The sequence below is a fragment of the Oncorhynchus mykiss genome, chromosome 22 (assembly GCF_013265735.2).
Source record: "Oncorhynchus mykiss isolate Arlee chromosome 22, USDA_OmykA_1.1, whole genome shotgun sequence".
Lineage (NCBI taxonomy): Eukaryota > Metazoa > Chordata > Actinopteri > Salmoniformes > Salmonidae > Oncorhynchus > Oncorhynchus mykiss.
Window position 1 is genome coordinate 22553974 of NC_048586.1, and position 20745 is coordinate 22574718.

At 42.8% G+C, this 20745-nt stretch overlaps 1 protein-coding gene across 4 annotated transcripts in view; it reads right to left on the reverse strand.

The window, feature by feature from the left end:
* Positions 1 to 20745, reverse strand: part of LOC110502069 (interleukin-1 receptor accessory protein-like 1) — a 397329-nt gene that overhangs the window by 314796 nt on the left and 61788 nt on the right. For all 4 annotated transcript variants that reach the window (XM_036958961.1, XM_036958960.1, XM_036958963.1 and 1 more), the window contains exon 2: positions 19207 to 19308. In XM_036958961.1, coding sequence (XP_036814856.1) covers positions 19207 to 19288 — 82 coding nt within the window. In that variant the 5' untranslated portion in view covers positions 19289 to 19308. The remainder of the gene's footprint in view (positions 1 to 19206; positions 19309 to 20745) is intronic.

Below are 20745 nucleotides of genomic sequence, written 5' to 3' on the forward strand. Positions count from 1 at the left end.
TTAGAGACTGTTGGGTTAGACTGCAGTGTATGGTTTTGGGTGACTTTGCATTCCATTATCCAACCATACTACTTAGAATGACATATTGGCCATGCATACTGAATTGCATTCTGGTATGGATATTGGGATACAGGCGTTTTCGCAACTATATTCTATTTTTCAGTTGCTGTACATTCCGAGCGCTTGGGACAATAAGGTTCTATCTACAAAAAAAGATGATTCTTAAATAATTGGCTTTATATTTACGAACCCACATTGGTTTGAATGGTGTCAGCTATTTCGATCTTCTATTCTTTTGAACTTAACATGAATTGGGGTATTTCTAGTACTATTTGGGTAGAGAACATCGAACAGAACAAGGTTATGTCAATAACTCAATTTTGACAAAAATGCAGATAAAACCTTATAGTCCCAAGCTCTCGATTTGTGCTTCTCTCTCTGCAGCGGGAGGGGGGTATTTTGGATACAAGATCTACCTGCATCTGCAGTGGGTAAGGATCATGATATGGAGATGATGAGAAATAATGAGTGAATAGAGAACAGATAGATGGAGGAAGAGGAGATGGTGAGAAAGAGAGAGAGAGGAAATTAAGGAGGGAGGAAGGGAGAGGGAGAGAGAGAGAGGGAGGCAGCACTATTTGCAGTAGATTAGTTGTTATGGTGACAAGCAGTGGAGAAAGGGAGGTAGTTGTCAGGGAGATGGGGCTGTACTGGGATAATAATGATGTGTAAAAATAACAGTGTTTAATATTCACCCTACCTCTACACCTCACACACACACTCACGCACGCATGCACACACACACCTACACAAAATACACATAAACCTGCTGCATGTAAAATATTGTGTGCTATAGCTTGGAAAAATAAATAAAATGTGACTCTGGATGACACCATAATGATGTTTGTTTCAAACATTAGGGCTGTTTTCCTAAAGAAGTTAATCTGCTTCGTGTTTTGTTTCCTTGCCAAGACTCAGTTCCACAGCCAGGTCAAACATGATACAAGTTAGAATTTGACATCCATCCATGTCAGAGGACGTTGGGAGATGACGTGTTAACCAGCCACTAGAGGCAACAGCGAGCGCTGTATCCTTCAAGTAGGTTTTGGTTTTGCTAGAGTGTTGTGGATGGGCTTAAGCATCTCTTTCTGGTGACAAATGTTGTATGTTCGCATTCAGCAATCAACCCTTACCTTAACCATTCGGAGTTAATGCCTAAACTTTACCCTAACCTCAAAATTTGACGTTTGAGAAAAATGGATGAACGTCAAATTCTGACGTGAGACTGTGAGAGCTAGTTGGGTATTGCCCTGGCCCTAGTCTGAGTGGGTGCCAGGATTTCCCCCTCATTCTCAGCGTGGAGGTGATCATTTTATGTGTGTGTGTTTCTACAGTACAGGTGGGTGGGTGTGCCTGTCTGTGAGTGTTAAGACGTTTGACAGTGCCTCGGCTGTGTGCGGATCACTAATTGTAGTTTAAATGCCCTCGGGGAGCTTCCTTGGCTGCTGGTCTTTGTAGTTCTGCTGCCTCTGGGTCTTCCCTCAGGGCATTCCTAAAGCAGCTGGAGTAATCAGCAACATACAGCATCACTGTCAAAGGCACACAGTAGGTATGCAGAGAGCTGTCACCATCGTGCGCACACACACACACACACACAAAATAACACACACACACACACACACACACCACACTTTTGCGTCGCACCAGGGGCGTAATAATTAGCATAATAAAAAAAACTCATCTGTCAGTTTAAGCTAGAGATACAGTATCTTTTTTGCAGGGCTGCGTCTCAATCCACCACTTCCGCCGATGTCAGCCTTCTGCATTTGCAGTGGAAGGTGGCAGAGCTAAAGCGTTTTTCCTTATCAGGAGTGACCTGAACATTGCTCTACGACCCCCTCAAGTGTAAAAGGACTCATCTGAAGGTAACCCGGTACGGGACAAAAACAATAGGGAAGTAAATAAGGCATTTCCACATTAAAGTTACACAGGTTATTTCATGGCAAAATACTTTTATTTTGCTTTCTTATATCTCTCAGATAAAGGTATAAGGGCACAAGTTAAGACCCAGATGCAGACATAGGAGGCAGATGGTTTGAGTCTCTGATATTTATAATAATCCAAAAGGGTAGGCAAGAGAATGGTCGTGGACAGGCAAAAGATCAAAACCAGGTCAGAGTCCAGGAGGTACAAAGTGGCAGGCAGGCAGGCACGAGGTCAGGGCAGGCAGGTTCAGAGTCCAGACAGGCAAGGGTCTCGACCGGGAGGACTAGCAAAACAGAGCGAAGGAAACAGCAGGAGAACGGGAAAAACCACACTGGCTGACTTGACAAACAAGACGAACTGGCAACAGACAAGCAGGGAACACAGGAATAAGTACCCAGGGACTAATGAGGAAAACAGGTGACACCTGGAGGTGGGTGGAGACAATCACAAAGACAGGTGAAACAGATCAGGGCGTGACAAAAGGACAGACACTTCAAAACACTAAGATCTTTTGACTATCTGTGTTTCCATCAATAAATGCGTTATTCAATGTGTTTACACAAGCTAATAGCAGTAAGGCAAAAAAATATATCTAGAATGGCCTAAAATTCTACTTAAAATAGCTAAATGATGCATGATTTTTTTTATTTTTTGGATTGAAACTAACTAGGCAAGTCAGTGAAGAACAAATTCTTATTTACAATAAATACCTCCTCTGGGGACGGGGGCTGGGATCCACATAAAATGGTGCCAGAGAGGATGGCTGCCGTTTTATGTGCTCCTAACGAACTGTGCTATTTTGCTCGTTTTTTAAACTTATTTTGTACATAATAATGCTGCTACTGTTTCTTATGACTGAAAATAACTTCTGGACATCAGAAGAGCGATTACTCACCTCAATCTGGAAGAAGCTTTTTCTGTTAACGAGTCCGATGCGAAAGATATACTGCTTTCTCGGGAACAGGCCAAAATCCCCATCATTTGCGTGAAGAAAAGACAGAGAAAAAGGGGGCTGAGGTCTGGCTGCCATCTGAGAATTCGTAGGAGAGCGAGTAAACTCCCACTACCATCCGTTCTATTGGCCAACGATCAAGATTATCCTACCAACGGGACATTAAAAACTGTAATATCTTATGTTTCACTGAGTCGTGGCAGAACGACGACACAGATAATATAGAGCTGGCAGGATTTCCATCGCACCGGCAGGACACAGAAGCTATGTCGGGTAAGATGAGGGGTGGGAGTGTGTGTCTATTTGTTAATAACAGCTGGTGCATGATGTCTAATATTAAAGAAGTACCTTGTGATAAGCTGTAGACCACACTATCTACCAAGAGAGTTCTCATCTATATTATTCGTAGCCGTATATTTACCACCACAAACCAATGCTGGCACTAAAGAACACACTCAACCAACTTTAAGGCCATAAGCAAACAACAAAATGCTCATCCAGAAGCGGTGCTCCTAGTGGCCGGGGACTTTAACTTAAATCCATTTAACCTAATTTCTACCATCATGTCACATGTGCAACCAGAGGAAAAAAACTCTAGACCATCTTTACTCCACACACAGAGATGCATGCAAAGCTCTCCCCCGCCCTTCATTTGGCAAATCTGACCATAATTCTGTCCTCCTGATTTCTGCTTACAAGTGAAAACTAAAGCAGGAAGTACCAGTGACTCGCTCAATAAGGAAGTGGTCAGATGCTAAGCTACAGGACTGTTTTGCTAGCACAGACTGGAATATGTTTCAGGATTCATCCTGACATTGAGGAATATACCACCTCAATCATTGGCTTCATCAATAAGTGCATCGAAGACGTCATCCCCACAGTGACCATAAGTGCATATCCCAACCAGAAGCCATGGATTATAGGCAACATCCGCATCGAGTTAACGGCTAGAGCTGCCACTTTCAAGGAGAGGGACACTAATCCGGAGGTTTATAAGAAACAAGCAAAGCGTCAATACAGGATTAAGATTGAATCCTACTACACCGACTGACGCTCGTCGGAAGTGGCAGGGCTTGAAAACTATTATGGACAACAAAGGGAAACCCAGACGCGAGTTTGCCAATGAAGCGAGCTGACGAGCTAAATGCCTTTTATGCTCGCTTTGAGGCAAGCAACACTGAAGCATGCCCAAGAGCACCAGCTGTTCTGAAAGACGTGCGATAACGATATGCGTTGCCGATTTGAGCAAGACCTTTAAACAGGTCAACATTCACAAAGCTGCAGGGCCAGATGGATTTCCAGGATGTGTACTCAAAGCATGCGCAGACCAACTGGCATGTGTCTTCACTGACATTTTCAACCTCTCCCTGACCGAGTTTGTTATACCTACATGCTTCAAGCAGACCACCATAGTCCCTGTGCCCAAGGAAGCAAAGGAAACCTGCCTAAATGACTACCGACCTGTAGCACTCACGTCGGTAGCCATGAAGTGCTTTGAAAGGCTAGTCATGGCTCACATCAACAGCATCCTCCCGGGTACCCTAGACCCACTCCAATTCGCATACCACTCAAAAAGATCCTCAGATGACACAATCTCAATTGCACTCCACACTGCCCTTTCACACTTCACACCTGGACAAAAGGACACACCTATGTGAGAATGCTGTTCATTTACTGGCGGGCCCCAGTGGCTCAGCGTTCAACACCAGAGTCCCCTCAAAGCTCATCACTAGCTAAGGACCCTGGGACTAAACACCTCCCTGTGCAACTGGATCCTGGACTTCCTTACGGGCCGCCCCCAGGTGGTAAGGGTAGGCAACAACACGTCTGCCACGCTGATCCTCAACACTGGGGCCCCTCAGGTGTGTGTACTTAGTCCCCTCCTGTACTCCCCGTTCACCCATGACTGTGTGGCCAAACACAACTACAACACCATCATTAAGTTTGATCACCGACAACGATGAGACAGCCTATAGGGGGGAGGTCGGAGACCTGGCAGTGTGGTGCCAGGACAACAACCCCTCCCTCAACATGAGCAGACAAAGGAGCTGCTTCTACACCTGCATTGCTTGCTGTTTGGGTGTTTAGGCTGGGTTTCTGTACAGCACTTTGAGATATGAGCCGATGCACAAAGGGCTATATAAATACATTTGGTTTGGTTTGATTTGATCGTGGACTACAGAAAAAGGCGGGCCGACCAGGCCCCCATTAACATTGACGGGGCTGTAGTGGAGCAGTTAGAGAGTTTCAAGTTTGTTGGTGTCCACAGCACCAACAAACTATCATGGTCCAAACACACCAAGACAGTCATGAAGAGGGCACAACAAAACCTTTTCCCCCTCAGGAGACTGAAAAGATTTGGCATGGGTCCCCAGATCCTCAAAAAGTTCTACAGCTGCACCATCGAGAGCATCCTGACCAGTTCCATCACCGCCTGGTATGGCAACCGCTTGGCATCTGACTATAAGACACTACAGAGGGTAGAAATTGAGATAAAACTGTCCAGTTTGTTGCAGCTCGTTGCAGTCGCAAGCTGCAGTGAACTGAAAAGACTAGCTGCCCAGGGATGGGTGTGCCTTGGGGACCTTTAACAGAATGTGACTGACAGAACGGGTGTTGTATGTGGAGGATGAGGGCTGCTGCAGATATCTCAGTTAGGAGAGAGTGAGGCCTAAGAGGGTTTTATAAATAAGCATCTAGTGGGTCTTCTGACAGGTATACAAATATGATGGTATGACCATCTTAAAACAATTCCATATGTTGCTTAGTAAACCCCCCCAAAGGCTTAGACTAAATGTTGTTGATGTCTATTCTCATATCCAAACACAATTCATGCTATTCAGTTACATTTAATTACCAGGAAACCTATTAGTCTGTAATGTGATACATTTGCACACACGCACCAATGCACCGACACACAGAGCATTATAGTTGCGCCATAAACATGTGTCCACACAAGTAACAAGTAATTGCTTTGATATCTGTAGTATTCGCTCTCAAATCAAGGACACGCGAGTATGTAATGAACAAAGTGTAATTGCTTTATTATCGGTGGACACACGTCAGCTGTATGTGACCAGGCGGAAAAAAACTTTCCAAGCCAAACCGCTACACACAGCCTACATCGTTGTCACCATATTAGCTAAACTAATGTCATTGTCCGCATAGCTAATAGAACTAACGTGTTAGAAAACCGGCTACAATCAGGCAGTAATGTTACAGTGTACAGTCAGTAAGCAGTTACACCGGCGGGCCCTAGTGGCAGTAAATTAATAAAACCAAAAGCCTACCTTGACCTGGAAGAGTTCCAGTGTTGTGTTTGATAGTCATAGCCAGCTAGCTAATATAGCATCCATCTGTTTAACAGGGTGTTTCAGTAGGCTAAACTAGCTAGCTGCATTTTCCAGCTAAGTAAGTGAAACTGAAAGTGAAAAAATGACGAAATATCTCTCTCTTGTTTCTCCTTCATTTAGGAAGAAATTAATTTAAAACTATTTTCTTTATCTCTCTTTGAGTTAACTACGCACCACATGTTATGCACTGCAGTGCTAGCTAGCTGTTGCATATGCTTTCAGTACTAGATTAAAATCTGATCCTTTGATTGGGTGGACAACATGTCAGTTCACGCTGCAAGTGCTCGGATAGGTTGGAGGATATCCTCCGGAGGTTGTCATAATTACTGTGTACATTTATGGAAGGAGTGAGAACAATGAGCCTCTTAGGTTTTGTATTGAAGTCAATGTACTCAGAGGAAGGAAGCTAGCTGTCCTCCGGCTACACCATGGTACTACCCTACAGAGTTCTGTTGAGGCTACTGTAGGCCTTTGCAAAATAGTGTGTTTTAAAAATCCTTTTTTTAAATTTTATTCACTTAGGAGGATGGTCCTCCCCTTCCTCCTCCGAGGAGCCTCCACTGGCATGCATGCACGCCCACAAACATGCGTCTGTAAAAGGTTAACACAAGTTACAGCCTGCCAGGCATGTTAGTAGAACACATCTGTCTGTCGTTACACGTGATGGGTCATCCACAGCACTTCAGCATCACGCTCTCAAGAGCCTGGGTCTCGTGCCCTGCCCTGCCCTGCCCTGCCTGCCTGCCTGCCTGCCTGCCTGCCATCTTCTAGACTAGGGTCCAGAAAAAAACGACGTCCCGCAGGCTAAAATCAGACATGAGTGAAAAACAAATAAAAGAGACGTGATCGTGTCTCAATGTAATCATGGCATTAAATTATTGTCATTTTCAAATACAATCTCTTTTTGGGCTTTGTTGTGGTCATGATAATAATGTTCCTCCCCCAACCATTCACTGCGGTATTGGTAATGTATTCTCACTGCAGATATCAACCTTAGAGTGGTGCTGATAACTGTGGATGCCTAGAGTTATTAACCATAGTCAATGGCATGTTCCTCAACCATTTAGAAAGGAGTTTGCAGGATCACCAGGAAATCCTGTGCAATCAATATCTCTCTTAACATACTCCGCTTATGAAAATCAATGGATCTGACCGAACTGCATTGTATAAATAGGTTGCTTCTGTAGATGTGCATGTATGGAGATAGAAATATAGATGTGCATATATAGAGAGAAAGAAAAAGATGGAGAAGGTAAGAGAGAGAAAGTTATATAGAGATAAAGAGGGAGGGAGAGAGAGAGAAATACAGACCGAGAGAAAGAGAAAGCCACAGATGCACAGGGATGCTCTGTGTGGTTCCTATATCCACATACTCCAGCAGCAGGTGTAGGGCAGGAGAGAGCAACACTAGGCACATACGTACAGGTAACTGCAAAATAATCAAAACACTTGAGTAAATGAGGGATACAAAGCAGGTGCTTCCACATACAGTAGGTGTGGTTCCTGAGTTAATTAAGCAATTAACATCCCATCATGCTTAGAGTCATGTATAAAAATGCTGAGAAGGCCATTATTTTGGCTACTATGGCTATGCCCCCATAGAATGACAATGTCCCCATCCACATGGCACGAGTGGTCCCTGAATGGTTTGGTGAGCATGGGAACCATATACCATGGCCGTATCAGCCACCAGATCTCAACCAAAGAGAACACAAAAAAGAGAAGACCGAGAACACCAACAGAGATGCAGGATAGCGTCATTCTAGAAATGTCAAGCAGGCAGATCAATGGTTCCATGTTACACTGTCTATTGCCATATATCAGTGTGTACACATGTCAATACATACCACTTGGCTGTCAACACACCATTATACTCTCTTCCTGGGATAGAAATGAATGGCAGCTGATAATACTCAATACAAACAACACTATAAGACAGACACACAAACACAACAAGCTTTCACTGCATCTAACTTGTTTATTTTATACATTCCACATGTGAAGAAACAACTGCACACAGTAAGTGTGACACTGATTCATCCATAAAATATATTAAATAAATAAGTATTAGGTTGGTGGTGAGCAGTGGTATAAATTACTTAAATAACATTTCTTTAAAGTACTACTTAAGTAGTTTTGGGGGGTATCTTTACTTTACTATTTACATTTTGTCAACTTTTACATTCCTAAGGACAATAATGTACCTTTTACTCCATTCATTTTCCCTGACACCCTGACAGGAAAATGGTCTAATTCACACACTTATCAAGAGAACATCCCTGTTCATCCCTACTGCCTCTGATCTGGAGGACTCATCAAACAGACATGTTTTGTTTGTAAATTATGTCTTGGAGCGTGTCTTGGAGTGTTTTGGAGTGTGCCCCCTGGCTATTCAAAAAATTGTGCTGTCTGGTTTGCTTAATATACAGAATTGTAAATGGTTTATGCTTTTACTTTTGATACTTAAGTACATTTTAGCAATTCCATTTTACTTTTGATATTTAAGTATATATAAAAACAAATACTTTTAGACTTTTACCCAAGTAGTATTTTACTGGGTGACTTTCACTTTTACTTGAGTTATTTTCTATTAAGGTATCTTTACTTTTACTCAAGTATGACAATAGAATACTTGTTCCACCACTGGTTGTGAGTGAAGTGACATCCCTGCCCTGACAAGGAACATTGAGGCCTTGGAGAAGGGCTACTATATCGAAGGTGGAATATATTATAACCTGTTGCTCTTTGATCACACAAAGCTTCCCAGTGTACCTACACCTTAAGCCCAGTCATGTACTGTACACACTAGCAATCTAAGAGGGTTGTATCCCATGGCGAGGTAGTGTTCTCTCCCCCCTCCCCACAGACTATGTTTAGAAGCCATTACTCCAGGAGCGGGCCTGCTGAGCAGGATGTGTTTAGTGATGTGTATTGTTTGGCTTTCAGACGACTTTAGGGAGTGCATCAATAGACCATCTATGCCTCTCTAAATCTCCTTTCTCTTTCTGTCTGCCTGGTCCCTTCATGCCTGTTTACTGTCTCTCTCTCCAATTCAAAGGGCTTTATTGGCATGGGAAACATCTCTCTGTTTCCCCTCTTAGGGCCTGGAGTTTTTCCTGCCAGGCCATGTCATCAGGCAAGGAAATAATCCTGGGTCCCTGCAGTCTGTCTGTGTTGGAGAGGACTGGTCTACAGGGTGTCTAACTGACAGGCTGGGGGAGCCAATCTAACAGGCTGACTACACCGCTTGCGTCGCATGTGCGAGCGCGAGTGTTGCAAAATACATTTAGAAATCTATATTATTCAATTATTGCACCCGCACTGCTCCCGTGCGCTAACGAGCGTCTGCGTTGCCAAGGGCTAAAATAGAAATCAGTTCTATTTGTGACGCAGATCACGCTGCAAGTCCTGCCTCTCCCATCTCCTCATTTGTTTATAGAAGCAGATACCAACGTGGGTGACTGAAAGACGAACGAGATCAGTGGCGTTAATGCACCTAATTTATGAAAGTTGCCAATCGCAATATAAATTCAAGAGAAGAAAAGGCCTGGAAGGAGGAGAGATGACTAGAAACAATTTGGTTGACCGTTTCATGTGTGGATTAATTGTCGGAGTAGAGGACCTTGTGCATTTCAGCTAAATTAACAACTCAATGTTTATATCCCAGGACAAATTAGCTAGCAACAGAAAGCTAGCTAGCTAAATTGCCATAAATGTTTAAATAATGCTTTTTGACCTGTCCCCAAATGAATGTAATTGGTTCAGAGTTTTGTTTTGATATTTTAACCTGCGTGTCGTGATTGCGTTTGGTGTGGGGGGACAAAATACATTTATGCACGATGGTGGTTTGGGTTCCGTGTAACGCACTGTCAACCTAGTCTTGGTCCTTCCACCGCAATCACACAGCACTGGAAGACATATGGACTGGTCAGACTGAGTAAACACACACTGACGCTGATGGAAACACACACTCCACAGAAGCCAAGCGTAAAAAAAATATTTTCTCCAATTGCTATTCAATTTTGCAGTGTCTGGTTGGCCATTAAAACCATTGCCAGTGGGAGCACAGAGGGAGAATGAACACACACACACACACACACACACACACACACAGTATAACAGCCATGCGGAAAGTCATTAGCTGGAGAAACACAAGCACACCCAGACTCCACATCGAATAATTATGGGATTTCAGAGCACTGCAAACTCTGGGAATGCCATCCGGACATTGGGATGGGAAAATCAATTTAATAGCAGCTTTATCCGCTCTCTCCAGAGGCCTAATTAAGCTTTCCCTGCCGATCCCTCGCACACAACTATTCAAGGCTATAGAATTCCAAACGATTCCACATCCTAAATATTGAACAATAGAACATTTCCATCGGATCCAAATGCTGCATAGAGTAATGAAAATACGGAAACACAATAGAAATTCTCATTCTCTCAATCCCCTCCATCTCTGTTGTTTTCCAACCCTCCCCCAGGAGAGAAACCAACAAGCGAGAATGACCTTTACACTTAAGGAAAAAATACGTTTAAGTTTCTCTGTTTGTGTGTGCGTTTGTCTGCCTGTCTCTGTTTTCTTACAAACAAAACACATGATCTCATGTGAAATAAATGTGACATGGGAATACAAAATTTCAACCAGTTGGGTCTCCTCAGAGGAAGAAGGGGAGGACCATCCTCAGTGAATTTCAGTTAAAACAATTATAGTGAAACATAAAAAATGTATTATTTTGCGATAAAACTATACTAAATATATTCACATCACCAAATAATTGATTAAAACACTGTTCTGCAATGAAGGTCTTCAGTAGCCTCAGCAGCACTCTGTAGGGTAGCACCATGGTGTAGCTGGAAGACAGCTAGTTTATGTTCTTCTCTGGGTACATTGACCTAGGAGGCTCAAGGTCCTCACCCCCTTCCATAGACTTCCATAGTAATTATGACAACTTACAGAGTATGTCCTCTAACCTATCAGAGCACTTGCAGCATGAACTGACAAGTTGTCCCGGCAATCAAAGGATCAGAGAATACATCTTGAACAGAAAACATAAGCTACATCTAGCTAGCACTGCAGTGCATGAAATGTAATGAGTAGTTGACACAAAGAGTGAGAAAGACAATAGTTAAACAGTTTTGAACAAATTAATTTCTTCCAAAATAAAGGAGAAGCAAGAGAAAGAAAAATATTGTATGTTTTTAACTTTCACTTTCATTTAGCTAGTGAATGCAGCTAGCTAGTTTAGCCTACTCAAACACCTGGCTCAAACAGAGACTGATGCTATGTTAGCTAGCTCACTATGGCTATCAAACACTGGAACTCTTACATGTCAAGGTACATTTATGGTTTTACGAGTTATTGCCACCGGGCCTGCCGGCGTAACTGCTAAACTGCCTTCTGACTAACGCGTTAGTTCTAGAATGTTGACTATGATGTGACAACGATGTAGGCTGTGGTAGCAGTTAGCGTTTATGATATGAAGGTTTGGCTTGGAAAGGTTTTTTTGCCTGGTGACAGACCGCTGATGTGTTGTGCACTGAAGTTCACAAGCGTTCACAAGGAGGAAGAGAGCCCATAGATAGTTGCGAGGAATTATACAGTGTATTCGGAAAGTATTCAGACCCCTTGACTTTTTTCACATTTTGTTATGTTAGCCTTACTCAAAAATTGATTTTCACCTCATCAATCTACACACAATAACCCATAATGACAAAGTAAAGTAATTTATCAAATAAAATAAATTAAGCACCTTTGGCAGCGATTACAGCCTTGAGTCTTCTTGGGTATGTTACTACAAACTTGGCACACATGTATTTGGGAAGTTTCTCACATTATTCTCTGCAGATCCTCTCAAGCTCTGTCAGGATGGATGGGGAGAGTCGCAGCACAGCTATTTTCAGGTCTCTCCAGAGATGTTCGATCGGGTTGAAGTCTGGGCTCTTGCTGGGCCACTCAAGTACATTCATAGACTTGTCCCGAAGCCACTCCTGTGTTATCTTGGCTGTGTGCTTAGGGTCGTTGTCCTATTGGAAGGGGAACCTTTGCCCCAGTCTGAGGTCCTGAGGGCTCTGGATCAGGTTTTCATCAAGGATCTCTGTACTTTGCTCTGTTCATCCTTCCCTCGATCCTGACTAGTCTCCCAAGTTCCTGCCACTGAAAAACATCCCCACAGCATGATGCTGCTGCCACCACCATGCTTCACAGTAGGGATGGTGCCAGGTTTCCTCCAGACATGACGCTTAGCATTCAGGCAAAATAGTTCAGTCTTAGTTTCATCAGACCAGAGAATCTTGTTTCTCATGGTCAGAGTCCTTTAGGTGCCTTTTGGCAAACCCCAAGCGGGCTGTCATGTGCCTTTTACTGAGGAGTGGCTTCCGTCTGGCCACTCTACCATAAAGGCCTGATTGGTGGAGTGCTGCAGAGATGGATGTCCTTTTGAAAGGTTCTCCCATCTCCCCAGAGGAACTCTGGAGCGCCCTGACCAAGGCCCTTCTCCCCGATTGCTCAGTTTTGCCGCGCGGCCAGCTTTAGGAAGAGTCTTGGTGGTTCCAAACTTCTTCCATTTAAGAATTATGTTCTTTGGGATCTGCAGACATTATTTAGTACCCTCCCCCAGACCTGTGCCTTGACACAATCCTATCTCAGTGCTCTATGGACAATTCCTTCAACCTCATGGCTTAGATTTTGCTCTAACATGCACTGTCAACTGTGGGACCTTATATAGACAGGTGTGTGTCTTACCAAATTATGTCCAATCAATCAAATTTACCACAGGTGGACTCCACTCAAGTTGCAATGGAAACAGGATGAAAAAGGTGCGAATAGTTATGTAAATAAGGTATTCATGTTTTTTATTTTTAATACATTGGCATTTTATAATAACCTGATTTTGATTTGTCATTACTGGGTATCATGTGTAAATTGATGATGAGGACATTAAAAAAATATCAATTTTAGAATAAGTCTGTAACGTAACAAAATGTGGAAAAAGTCATGAGGTCTGAATGCATTGTATAATTCCTCGCAACTATCTACGAGCAAAGTGATCATGCTGTTTTTATGTGGCTGCTATGAAAGTGAACTGTGAACTTGCATGTGATATGGGGTGTATACATTCCTCCAATTCTGTTGAAAAACGTTTCTTAAACGGAAACAAACGGAATGAAACTGGGATAAACACACCTGAATTTATCCAATAAAAACTCACATTTGCAACTGTTGGACTAATGATTACACCCTAGATCAGCTAGCTGCAGGCAAGATTATGCAAGGCGGTATTGAATGTGTCATTGTCTGTCACCTTGATTACTCACAATTCTGAGCCGGGTGAATGGGTGACTAGAATATGAATGATTCAATATGCTGTTATAGAAATAAGGCCATGCTTATAAAAAAAAATCTATCATCCTCCCTCATCTTAAACGATAACTGATTACAACATGTGATAACATGAAACTACACGTGACATCAAAACCTAAGTGTCAAATATGAAAATATTTTACTTGAACCTTTTACTGCAGTGGGCTAAATCAGTGTCACACAGTGTTTCTTAGTAGTCTTAAACACATCTACTTTGAAACAAAAGTATACACCTCACACACATGGTTATGGGCTTAAAATAATTATTCACCTGTACCATGTCAGATATAGAGTTGAAATGTATCACATTTTGAGTTAGCATCCCAATATTACACTCTATCAACTGAAATATAACAAAACCCGTTTGACATACAACCATAGGATTTGGGGCGTTTTTTAAACTTTTATAATGTTTATTAATTAATTCTGAAATTCTGAAAAATATGAATAACATTCCACCCATGAGGCCACCAGGTCATTTGACTGCAGGAAAGGGCTACAAGACATAACTGACATTAATTGAAACCGTCAGGCTTCATCTAGTTACCGATTTGTTCATGGGGTGTTTTTAGGATGGTTTTTGAATATTGAGTCAGGGTCCACCTCTTGGTTGCTAGGTACCTGAAGTTTCTGCTGCACCACCAGGTCAGTGGACATAATCAAGATTGGCTATACATATATTGCCAAGAATAACTTTCTGTACTTTGCCTATAGTATATACACATTGAAGATGTTATCTCTTTCAAATGAAAGTATGATGCTATATTCTCATTTCAATTAGTGTAAAAAGAATAATATGGAATTATTTTGTACTGTGGCCACACTTGGGACTCAGCCTTAACTGGGATTTTAACTTGTAAGCACTTGGTCGCAAGCAACCTGAAATGTCCTGCTACATCAACAGGTCTGTGAGCCTAAAAGAGATATGGCTACAGACCCATTGGCAATAATTAATTTCTCCACATTGCTGAAAGCTGCCCAGATTCAAGTAAATAAATATTCACCACAATGTTACATCAAAATAAAACTAGCAGTGCTCAAGGCCACTTGACATAGAGTTTACTGCATATGCTTTGGGGATTTTAACTTGCAACCTCTTGGTTGAGGTCATCCACGTTTCTGCAGTGCCACCAGGTTCATACTTATTCCTTGGAACATGTATTTACACACTCTCCAAAAATAAGGGTATGGTTAGGAGACAGTGTTGTTCCCTGAGGTACAAAAAGGTCAAAGGTACACTTCACAGGTACAAATATGAACTCACACGGTAGCATTCGGTAACTTGAAGGTAAAAGGGACATTTTTCTCCCCAATATTTTTAATATAAGGTATGATAATCAATGCGCTTTGATAGGTGGGGGTAATGTAGAGTGGGTTCATTAGCATATTTTGGGGAGTGGTCAAATGCAAGTGTAGTTGTACCAACTCTCAGTAGAAGTGTCATAGCAGTTTAACCCTTGTGTTGTGTTTGGGTCTGTGGAACGCAGTTTCAATGTTTACTAAAATAAAAATGATAGAATTAATCATATTTTCAACCTGAGACTCATTGCCCTTGGCTCATTTTCTGAGAAGAACATGTAAAATAAAATATTTTCATTAGGTGCACGCAGTGCACCCACCTTCACATTTATATTACATATGTGATGTTCAGGTCCACTGGACCTGAAGGTAATAATAGTGTGGAAAAGTGTGTGTGTAGGTGAAAACAAGTCCAAATGAAACAAAAAGGTTTGCTGTGTGCCTTCACTCTGTCTTCCCCTGCTGTTTCAATATAGCACCAATAACCTGTCTGTCTCTTTGCCTGACTGACTGTCTCCTGCTTTTTCTCTTTACCCTTTGTATTGTGTGAAACTACCCAATGACTTGTGGGAACCTGCACAATGTTATTACAATACATTATTTCGATACATTGTAAAAAATTCTGTATTTTCCCACACTCTACCCCAGCCAGGTGCAAAAACACAACAAATAAATAACTTTGCATGTGTGGTGCCTTACCACAATCAATCAGTATGGCAAAAATAATCTCTGCTCAGAGGGTCTTAGAAATACTTTTTGCAGAGAGAGAGAAGCTAGTGTGGAAGGAGAGTCTTCCATTTTGGAAGACGAAGACTTTTCTGAATATGAGGATCATGTCTCTGTCAATTCGAAGTCTACAATTAGTTAGAAGAAGAGGATGAGATTTACCCTCAGCCAGCCCCAGGACCACGTGTAGTGTTCCAGAAACACGTGTTTTCACATGTGAAATGTCACATGTGTAGTGTTCCAGAAACACGTGTTTTCACGTGAAATGTCACATGTGTAGTGTTCCAGAAACACGTTGTCACGTGAAATGTCACATGTGTAGTGTTCCAGAAACACGTTGTCACGTGAAATGTCACATGTGTAGTGTTCCAGAAACACGTTGTCACGTGAAATGTCACATGTGTAGTGTTCCAGAAACACATGTTGTCACATGTGAAATGTCACATGTGTAGTGTTCCAGAAACACGTGTTTGCACATGTGAAATGTCACATGTGTAGTGTTCCAGAAACACATGTTGTCACATGTGAAATGTCACATGTGTAGTGTTCCAGAAACACGTTGTCACGTGAAATGTCACATGTGTAGTGTTCCAGAAACACATGTTGTCACATGTGAAATGTCACATGTGTAGTGTTCCAGAAACACGTGTTTGCACATGTGAAATGTCACATGTGTAGTGTTCCAGAAACACATGTTGTCACATGTGAAATGTCACATGTGTAGTGTTCCAGAAACACGTTGTCACATGTGAAATGTCACATGTGTAGTGTTCCAGAAACACGTGTTTTCACGTGAAATGTCACATGTGTAGTGTTCCAGAAACACGTGTTTTCACATGTGAAATATCACATGTGTAGTTTTCCAGAAACACATGTTGTCGTAAGAGTGACATACCACCATCAGAGCCCCAACCTAAGCAAACTCAGCCTAACCCGTGACACATGCAATGCTTATGAAGACATATTGTCTTGTCTGCCCAGAGATACCATATAAGTCACCAGGTAATAACTGTGATCATGACTACAGAAACAGCTGACATTTCACACACACACAGCTTTTTTCCCGTGAACTGTCAGGACTTTTTGGGGAGTCAAAATATATACTAATTTAAAATGATATTTTCCTAACCACTGACCCTATACCTAAAGAAGGAAAACATACACACGGTTGGAAGGATTGAGAGGTGAGGGGATCAATGCAAGACTGTCATCAGCTCCTCTCTGGTAGAAAGAGATGATTTATAGGAGAAGTCTGTCTATAACCTACAATATATGTGGTTAACCTCTAGTCAGCAGTAGGGCTAGGTGGACACATCGTGTGTGTAGTCCCTCTCCAGCTGAAACACATCATTCATGGGTAAGGTGCAGTGGCCCTCTGCCCTTTGTGTCTGTCTGTGTTCCTCCGTCTGGAAAACCTTTAAAGGTCATCCTTTAAAGTCTGAGACATGTCCTCCACCATGTCTGCCCTACACAAACACAAGTGGGACCAGGACTGGAGCCAGGGGTAAATAACATGGAGATGGGGAGTAATACCAGGACTGGAGCGAGGGACTGTATACACAAGAGCTCAAGACAGGCAAACACACACATATACTGCACATACGTGCGCACACATACAGTATGTACACAAATATTACCACACACACACTGCAGTCAGACCATAGCGGGTAAATTCAGTACTTTACCTGGTAATGAACCGACTAATATATGTGGTCTGGGAATAATGGCTAGCCAACCTGCAGGACCTTCAACTAGGAGGAACAGATGAGATGTCTTTCTGACCAACTGATATCTAATCTGAAAACAAAGGATTTTTTTTAATTACCCCCTTTTTCTCCACGATTTCATCTGGTCTCATTGCTGCAACTCCCAAACGGGCACGGGAGGCAAAGGTTGAGTCATGCGTCCACCAAAACATGACCCGCCAAACCTTGCTTCTTAACACCCGCCCACTTAACCCGGAAGCCAGCCACACCAGTGTGTCGGAGGAAACACTGTTCATCTGATGACCAGGGTCAGCCTGCAGGCGCCTGGCCCACCACAAGGAGATGCTAGAACACAATGAGCCAAGTAAAGCCCCCCCCCTGACCAAACCCTCTCCTAACCCGGATGACGCTGGGCCAATTGTGCGCCACCCTATGGGACTCATTGTCAGTTGTGGCCGGTTGTGATAATCCCGGGATCGAACCCGGATCTGTAGTGATGCCTCACAAAGGCTAGGTTTAAAGCAATTTGAGGGATGCCAATATTCATCGCAATCCAACCACATCAAGACATACAGGCTGAAATATTAAAACTAACTCTGAACCAACTATATTCATTTGGGTTCCGGTCTAAACAAATGAAACATGCATGAACATTTAGCTAGCTAGTTTGCCGTTGCAGCCTGTGTGAAACGTCAAACATTGGGTTGTTATTTTACTTGAAATGCACAAGGTTGACCAATTTTTGTGTGTGTTCTCTTCTCCGACAATTAATCCACAGATAAAAGGTTTGTTTCTTGGAATTTCTCTTCCTTCAGTCGTCGTCTTCTTCTTCTTCTTCTGCTGTGGACTTTATATGGCAGTTGGCAACCGACTTTAAGGTGCATTTACCACCACCAACTGGACTGGAGTGTGGACCTCAGTGCTCCTAAAAAACTGGGAGATGGGAGAGGCGGGACTTGCGGCGCGTCAAGTGTAAAAAATAGACCAAGTTCTATTTTACCGCCTGGCTAAGCATATGCTCATTGACGTATGCCAGCAGTTTGGATGAAATGATTGAATAACATGTAGGTGTACATTTATTTCGTAACGCTTGCGCACTCAACATGGGCGTTGTGGTCAGCATGTTAAAGACAGTGCCTGGTTTTGGGGCTCAGTCATTGACAGTCTGCAGCAACAAGTTAGCTCACTGAAACAGATTACTCTCAGCTCTATCAATTCCTGTCATGAACAAAGTTTCTCTCTTCAATCTTTTCTCCCATCCATTTTCTTCTTCGACCTTTGCATTTGTTCACAATTGATGCTCAATTTGCTGCTGTTTAGAGTCAAAATGAGTTTCGCATTAACCATTGGCGACCCTGAGACAGAGCGATAAGATTACTGTGTGTCTGCCAGTCTCTCTCGCTGCATGGGGGGGAATGCTATCTAGCTCTGAGAAGTGTCATTCAGTATGTCAATCATGTTTAAAATGTAGATAGGCAGGCAGGTAATCATACTCCATCCAGCCCCAAAGACAGACAGAAATGTCAATTTCACATTTAAAAAGCTCAACAGACATATAGTGAATGAGATTGACACAGGGAAATGGGTAAAGGGAATGCCCTATGCAATTATCTCAGCTCCATTTCCTTCATTAAGGTTAGTGGAGACACACACACACACACACGCACGCATGCACACACAAACACATCTCAACTAAGTGACAAGAATTCCTGGAACTACTAACATTTGCCATTAAAACAGATGTCTAGCTCAATCCCACCACTCAGGCGGGAGGAGCCACAGGAAACAGGAAGTAGAGAGAGAAAGAGGAAGTGTACATACCTGAGCCTCTCTTGGAGACTGTCTTCATGGCGCGGGACAGGGTGACATACAGCAGGATCAGGAGAGGGCTAGGAGGCCTCATTTTCCCCTTGACCTAACAGCCTAGGATACAGAGAGAGAGAGAGCAAGAGCGAGAGAGAGGAAGAAAGAGCGAGAGAGAAGGAGAGAGAAGAAGAGAGAAGACAAGTCAGTCATCTTTCAAGAGAATATAAAGTTGTCCCCCACATCGAAGATAGCACAGCCATCAGAGAACAAAAATGTTATATTAAACCCACACACACACGCACATAAACACATACACTCCTTTACTTACATTCCGCTAATGGCATCGAATGATTTCTTCTTGTGATTGCAATAGAGACAAGTTATCACAGCAGGAGAAATTTCACCAAATACCATTCCGCTGCGAAGATGCTGACGAATCAATAAAGACATAATGATGTGTAAAGAACACCACTTTTTAAAATCTCGGCTTCATTAAAAATGGAGTAGTGTGAAGGTTGGCGTGAGGGGGATTTAAATTCAAAGGGATGCCTATTCCACACATATGCACGTTCATATAGAAATGATCCTATGGACATCGTAGATCATGTTACTAGATGAAGGCGGTAGGTTGGTTCATTCTGTGGTTCGTCCCATGGTGGTAAACGACACCCTGTGTGGCAGATACCCTATGTGTTTGTGTCTTAAATTAGATGGAAAACACACAATTGTTAATCCATTGGTAACTCCTGATCAGCACTGTCGTTGAGGAGTACACCACATCAGTCACTGGCTTTATCAATAAGTGCATTGAGGATGTCGTCCCCACAGTGACTGTACGTACATACCCAAACCAGAAGCCATGGATTACAGGCAACATTCACACTGAGCTAAAGGGTAGAGCTGACACTTTCAAGGTGCGGGACTCTAACCCGGAAGTTTATAAGAAATCCTGCTATGCCCTCTGACGAACCATCAAACAGGCAAAGCCCCAATACAGGACTAAGATTAAATCGTACTACACCGGCTCCAAAGCTCGTCGGATGTGGCAGAGTCGGTAAACTATTACAGACTACAAAGGGAAGCACAGCCGTGAGCTGGCCAGTGACACAAGCCTACCAGACGAGCTAAATCACTTCTATTCTCACTTCGAGGCAAGCAACACTGAGGCATGCATGAGAGCATCAGCTGTTCCGGACGACTGTGTGATCATGCTCTCCGTAGCCGAGGGGAGTAAGACCTTTAAACAGATCAACATTCACAGGGCCGCTGGGCCAGATGGATTACCAGAACATGTGCTCCAGGCATGTGCTGACCAACTGGCAGGTGTCTTCACTGACATTTTCAACATGTCCCTGATTGAGTCTATTACCAACATGCTTCAAGCAGACCACCATAGTCCCTGTGCCCAAGAACACTAAGGTAACCTGCCTAAATGACTACAGACCTGTAGCACTAACATCCGTAGCCATGAAGTGCTTTGAAAGGCTGGTCATGGTTCACATTAACACCATTATCCCAGAAAGCCTAGACCCACTCCAATTTGCATACTGCTCA